Source organism: Hipposideros armiger, unplaced genomic scaffold (assembly GCF_001890085.2).
Source record: "Hipposideros armiger isolate ML-2016 unplaced genomic scaffold, ASM189008v1 scaffold_350, whole genome shotgun sequence".
NCBI lineage: Eukaryota > Metazoa > Chordata > Mammalia > Chiroptera > Hipposideridae > Hipposideros > Hipposideros armiger.
In genome coordinates this window covers 1,450,339-1,457,180 of record NW_017731700.1, presented here as the reverse complement: position 1 = coordinate 1,457,180, position 6,842 = coordinate 1,450,339, and the positions used below count along the sequence as shown (strand labels likewise).

At 34.8% G+C, this 6,842-nt stretch overlaps 1 protein-coding gene across 2 annotated transcripts in view; it reads right to left on the bottom strand.

Moving 5' to 3' along the window:
• Positions 1-234: 234 nt before the first annotated feature.
• RNF128 (ring finger protein 128) overlaps positions 235-6,842 on the bottom strand; it is a 126,613-nt gene continuing 120,005 nt past the window's right edge. For both annotated transcript variants that reach the window (XM_019661486.1, XM_019661485.1), the window contains exon 7: positions 235-1,659. In XM_019661486.1, coding sequence (XP_019517031.1) covers positions 1,526-1,659 — 134 coding nt within the window. In that variant the 3' untranslated portion in view covers positions 235-1,525. The remainder of the gene's footprint in view (positions 1,660-6,842) is intronic.

Sequence of the window (6,842 nt, the reverse complement as noted above, 5' to 3'; positions counted from 1 at the left end):
CTAACCTTATATTATCAGTGGTCAACCTTATTATTTACCTGGCTGACATTGAAAATAATTCATGGTAGGTGCTGTTATATTACAATGGCAGCAGTTTCTATGTAATGAAATATGTAAATGTATATCATACCATAGTTTTAGTTTTTATTGATCAAATATATCAACTACCATTTATATGCAACCATTGTTTTACTCCTAAATCCAAGCATACATTAAAAGTTAGTATATGATTGCTAAACTTAATAGCAGGCACAAACTTTTAGTGGAATATTTTATTTACATTTTTTATTTAAAGAGAATCAATACAAATCAGGATATATTTACAGCATTTCAAATCAGTGTACAAGAATGCAATGGTTTCATCCATTCTACATTTAGCAAACAAAAAATACATGTCTGTTGTGTCTTTACCTAAATATTGCTGGAATTTGCACTGGAAACTAAACTCTAAAACCAAAGATAAGCCACACAGAATAAAAATAAAGTGCATTTTTTAAATAGCTCTATTTAACTTTGGTGGATGAAGCTTCAAACTTTATATTAAGGCACCTGGAATTCTCACCCATCCCCCAATTCTTTTTCGAACACCAAGAAGATGCATTCATGAAATTTATAGCTAAATGGACAGAATTTTAATTTACCTAATGTAATTTTAGCACATTTAGGTAGAATGTAAACCCAATTTTCAAAGTCAACATTGTTTGGAAAACATTTTCTACAGACTAATTTATGCCGGCTAACTAATACACAAAGATCAATTACCAATTTTGTGTGACATTTTCAAATAGTATAATTTATATACTCTGCTTTTGAAAATCACGTAAGTAAAGTTTGAGGAATTGTTATATAGCACTTTAGTAAGGAAACTTTTTTGTCAAATCTGTGTCACTAATATACTAATTAATCCAGTCCAGTCCATATTCTCTGATAAACTATGCTCGACACTTACATGAAGTACATTTAGCCTAATTTTAAAAACAAGAAATAGTTTAAATGAATATTTTTCTTTAATATTGTTCTATCAACTTAATGTAGCTTAAATAGACATTTCATGAAGTACTAACCTAAGTTTGCATTGCTTTTTACAATACAATTCCAGATCAATATAAGCACCTAGAAAAAAACCCTGACACATATAGCCCAAGCTAAAGTAGTAGTATTTTAAATTAAGATACTATCATAAAATAAAGTGATTACAGCTACTTCACATTTTAAAAGCAACAGGTTTTTATAAGAAAAATTTTTTATAAAAGAAAAACATGACTACTTGAAGAGAGTTTTGAATGTTTAAAAATCTTGCTATCACTATTGAGAGGAAACTTGCCTGTGAAAAACATGAGTTTGTGGGAAAAAGTTATTAGGTTAAATATTTTAAGCCATTTAACTATAGCATAATATTAGTCATCTCAGCATTTTCAGTATCATTCTTATTTTATTACATTTATCCAGTTCATTAATAGTAAACTAGGCCCTGATTGGCAGTTCTGTTATTACTAAAGGTTCAAGTTTTCTATTGACACAGATTTTATGATTTAATTTCTCGAACAGCAGTCTCTCGATCAGGAGTTTCATCTTCTTCGAAGGTTGGGTTGTCAATATGAGGAACAACATCCACTGCCACGGAACTTGCTTCATGGTTTACCAGCTGTAGATTTTCATCTTTAGAAAGAAATAGCAATTTTAGGATGGTATTACCCTTCTCTTCTTTCAAACAACATTCAACACTCATGTCTGAGAAGCCCTTCTTGTCTAATTCCACCATACTCTGATTATTACACTCATTCCCTGTTCCTTTAATAATTATATTATTTATGTTATGTCTTATAAAGCACGTATGACATTATTATATTTACAATTAGTCTTTTTTTTATTCACATGTGTGCTTACTTCTACCTAGATTATAGCCTCCTTCAGAGCAAAAGTTACATCTTCTGCTTCTTCTCTATCCTAAATATAAGTTCTTAAACCTAGCTTCTCATTTCAATCATAGGGGCACTTTAAAAATTTATAATACCTATGCTTTTTCAAATGCATAGATAGATAGGCAGATACACACACACACACACACACCAGAAAGTTGGGGAGAGGTCCCCAAATGGAATACAAACAGTAACAAATGCACATAATTATGTAATATAGCCATTAAATATATAACCATTCTGAAGAAAAGAATTAAGTAATTTTGGAAACAGTATTTTGACTACATCCTAAAAGGCTAAAAACAAAAAGAACTATACACTAGTTAGTGAAATTGTTTTTCACAGGGTTGTGAATTAGCAATGTTGAAATTATTTTATGTGTGTTCTAGGATTGAACAAATAAGCAACTGTATTATAGATAATGAGAGCCAGGTTTCTCACTGTCAGTGAGAGAGAAATTACAAATAAAGAAAAGGTAAGGCTAGAATACCTTGGATTGAAATCAGATGTATCAATATGAGCTCACTGCTTTTCAGACAGATAGATAGATGATAGATAGGTAGATAGATAGATGATAGATGTAGATGTGTATATTTGTGTGAGTTTATACTCATATTTCCTGCTTTTGTTCATTAAAAGGGCTAACAGCAATAACACCCCAATAGCAATGAGCACACCTAGTGCCCAGATCTTGGTTTTGAAATACTGTTCTCCAATAAAAGACCCTTTGAAGAAATGACTGATTCTAGGGCTAGGACAAGGAGAGTACAAGATTAACCTAGATTCTAGCCTAAGGGTCAGCAAACTACAGCTTGCAAGACCAATCCATAGCTAATAGTGGTTTTCATATTTTTAAAAGGCTGTAAGACAAACAAAAAATGCAACAAACTTATGGCGCCTTGAAAGCCTAAAATATTTACTATATTGCACTTTACAGAACAAGTTTGCAAAACCCTGGTCTAGACCATTTTGTGGTGCCAGAAAGTAAGGAAGTGCTCAAAAAAAAAATGATGGAGTGTGTTAAAGAAAACAAAAAACAATTTGAGGGAGTTCTCAATGACCAAATCAAGGATAATCTAAACAATGAATAAATCATGAGAATAACAGAATAAAAGAAATACCTATGAAGCTATACTATTATAAATATTTGAATAAATAAACGAAAAAAAAAAGGATTGCTCTTCCTTAAAATAGAAGCTTAATTAATGCAGAAAGAAGGATGGAAATAAAAAAACCACCATTGGGCTGGCCGAGTGGCGCAGTGGTTGAGAACTGGCTTGGGACGCCAGAGGGCCCTGGTTTGGATCCCACATGGGAGGCCAGGTGACACTGCCCTCTACAGCTAAGATGCTGAACAACAGCTCGACCTGGAGCTGGGCTGCTGTGAGTCGCCAGCGACGGCGGGCTGCAGCCCCTGTGGCAGTGGGTTGCCATGGGCTACCGTGTGTGGCCAGCAGCTGCTGTGAGCGGCCGTCCAGAAGCCAGTGACTGATCTGCCTCACCTGGGAAGAGCGCAATGATGGTGCCAGCTTGGGCCAGTGAGTCAGCATCCTCCACAACTAGACTGAGGAACAAAGGACAGCAACTTGTCTGTTCCCCTTTCCCCAGTTCCCCAGTGCTGTTCCCATCCCCCCAATCCCCCAATTGAAATCTTTGAAAACAAAACAAAACAAAACAAAAAACCCCACCATTGGCACACACTTCAGTAATAATTATTGCAAGCAAGGAGCATCAATGATTGCTAAAATTAGTGGGTAAAAGTATGATAAGAAACTGGATATTTGCATTGTCTCCAAGTGTCTCTCTATAAGATGATTACTAATTACAAAGGGAAAAATAGTAACTTTGAAAGGAGAATCTTGGCAGACACCACCTTAAGCAATTGAGCGAAGTTAAAACTATTAGGAATAAGAAATGGACATCATGTGTCTCATTTTATAATATGAGGCAGAGAAGGGCATGACATAATTTCTGTGGTATTCTTGCCCCAAATAGAAAAGGACAATGAGTTTAACCATTGGTAAATGGCAGAGGAATCAAAATTGAGGGACATTGTACAAGATAACTGACTAGTAGTCTTCACAAGTGTCAAGGTCATGAAAGACAAAGACTAAGGAATAGTTACAGATTAGAAACTAAGAAGATATTACAATTAAATACAGTGTGGACCTCTCAACAAATCGGTCATAGGAGGAACATACCCAAACATAATAGAGGCCATATATGACAAACCCTACCTAATATCTTACTCAATGATGAAAAGCTGCAAGCTTTCCCCTTAAAATCAGGAGTAAGACAAGCGTACTCACTCTCACCACTCCTATTCAACATAGTACTGGAAGTCATAGCCAAAGCAGTTAGCCAAGAAAAAGAAATAAAAGCCCTCAAAATCAGAAAGGAAGAAGTAAAATTGTTTCTGTATCCAGATGATATGACCTTATATAGAGAAAATTCTAAAGACTCCACCACAAGACTATTGCAGGATACAAAACCAGTGACGTTTCTATATACTAACAATGAAATATCTGAAGCAAAATAAAGAAAATCCCATTTACAATAGCATCAAAATCAATAAAATACTATGAACAAATTTAACCAAGAAGGTGAAAAACCTGTACAATGAAAACTATAAAGGGCCGGCCCAGCAGTTCAGTTGGTTAAGAACTCGCTCAAGAGTGTGAGCTCTGAGCAACAGCGGTTTGATTCCTAGCCTGAACTGAGCTGCCGCTGAGCTGCCAATAGGTGGCAGGATGGCTCAACTAAAAAAAAAAAAAGAAAACCAAAACCCCCACCACCACCAAAAACAACTATAAGACATTTATGGACGATATTGAAGACACAAATAAATGGAAAGATCCCATGTTCATGGATCAGATCACTTAATATTGTTAAAATGTCCATACTACCCAAAGCCATCTATAGATTCAATGCAATCCCTATCAAAATTCCAATGGTATTTTTCACAGAAATAGAAAAAAACTATCCTAAAATTTATATGGAACCATAAAAGACCCCAGATAGCCAAAGCAATCCTGAGAAAGGACAAAATGGGAGGCATCACATTTCCGGATTTCAAACTATACTACTAAGCTATAGTAATCAAAACAGCACTAACAAAGAAACAGACACATAGATCAATAAAACAGAATTGAGAGCCCAGACACAAATCCATGCACATGCAGTCAACTAATATTTGACAAAGGAGCCAAGAATACTCAATAGGAAAAAGATAGTATTTTTAATAAATGGTATTGGGTAAACTGGATATTCACATGCAGTAGAACGAAACTGGACCCCTACCTAACACCACTCACAAAAATGAACTCTAAATGGATTAAGGATATAAACACAACAACTGAAGCCATAAAACTCCTAGAAGAAACCATAGTGAAAAAGCTCCTTGACATTGGTGTTAGCAACACTTTTTTTGGATATGACAACAAAAGCACAAGCTACACCACCGAATATCAAGAACTGGGACTATATCAAACTAAAACTCTTCTGCACAGCAAAGAAACAATCAACAGAATGGAGAGGCAACTTATAGGATGGGAGAAATTGTCTGCAAACCATGTATTAAAGGGTTAATATCCAAAATACATAGGAACTCACACAACTCAATAGCAAAAAAGTAAATAATCCAATTAAAAAAATGGTCAGAGGAATTGAATAGATCTTTTCCCAAAGAATACCTACAAATGGGCAACAGTTACATGAAAAGATGCTCAACATCACTAATCATCAGGGAAATGCAAAGCAAAAGCAAAATGAGATATCGCCTCACACTTTTTAGAATAGCTATTATCAAAAAGAGAAGAGATAAGTGTTGCCAACGATGTAGAGAAAAGAAAACCTTAGGGCACTACTGGTAGGAATGTAAATTGGTGTAGCCATTGTGGAAAACAGTATGGAACCTCCAGCAATTCCATTTCTGGGTATATATCTGAAGGAAATGAAATTACTATCTCAAAGAGATATCTGCATCTCCATGTTCACTGCAGCAGTATTCATAATAGCCAATACATGGAAACAACCTAAGTGTCCACTGACAGATGAATGGATAAAGAAAATGTGATTATATACAGAGGGTGCCAAAAAATGTGTATACATTTTAAGAAAGGAAAAAAACTATTAAAATTTTAATAATATATACCGATAAGAAAAGATGAATACAAGTCATGGATATACATTTTTTGGCACCCCCGGTATACAGAATATTATTCAGCTATGAGAAATAAGGAAATCCTGCTGTTTACAACAACTTGAGTGGAACTTGAGGGCATTCTGCTAAGTGAAATAAGTCAGACAGAGAAAGACAAATATTATACAATCTCACTTATACGTCAAATCTTAAAAAAGAAAAAAAGCCAAGCTCATAGAAACAGAGTATGATGGTGGTGGCTAGGGGCTGGGGGGTAGGGGAAATGGGGAGATGTTGGTCAAAGGGTATGAACTTCAAGTTATAAATAAGTTCTGGGGATCTAATGTACAGCATGGTGACTACAGTTAACAATACTGTGTTATATACTTCAAAATTGCTAAGAGAGTAGATGTTAAATATTGTCACCACACACAAAAATTTTATAATTATGTGAGATGATGATTTTTGAACATGAATGTGGTAATCATTTTGCAATATATATGTGTATCAAATCATCATGTTGTACACCTTAAACTTATACAATTTATATGTCAAGTATGTATATCTCAATAAACCTGGTGGGGGGGAAGGAAATGCAACAGGGGATCCTGGGACAGAAAAAGGACATTAGTTGATTAATTGGTGAAATTCGAGTAACAGCTGTAGTTTTTTTTTGTTTTGTTTTGTTTTTTAAAGATTTTTTTATTGGGTAATTGGGGGGATGGGAACAGTGCTGGGGAATTAGGGGAAGGGGAACAGACAAGTTGCTGTCGTTTTGTTCT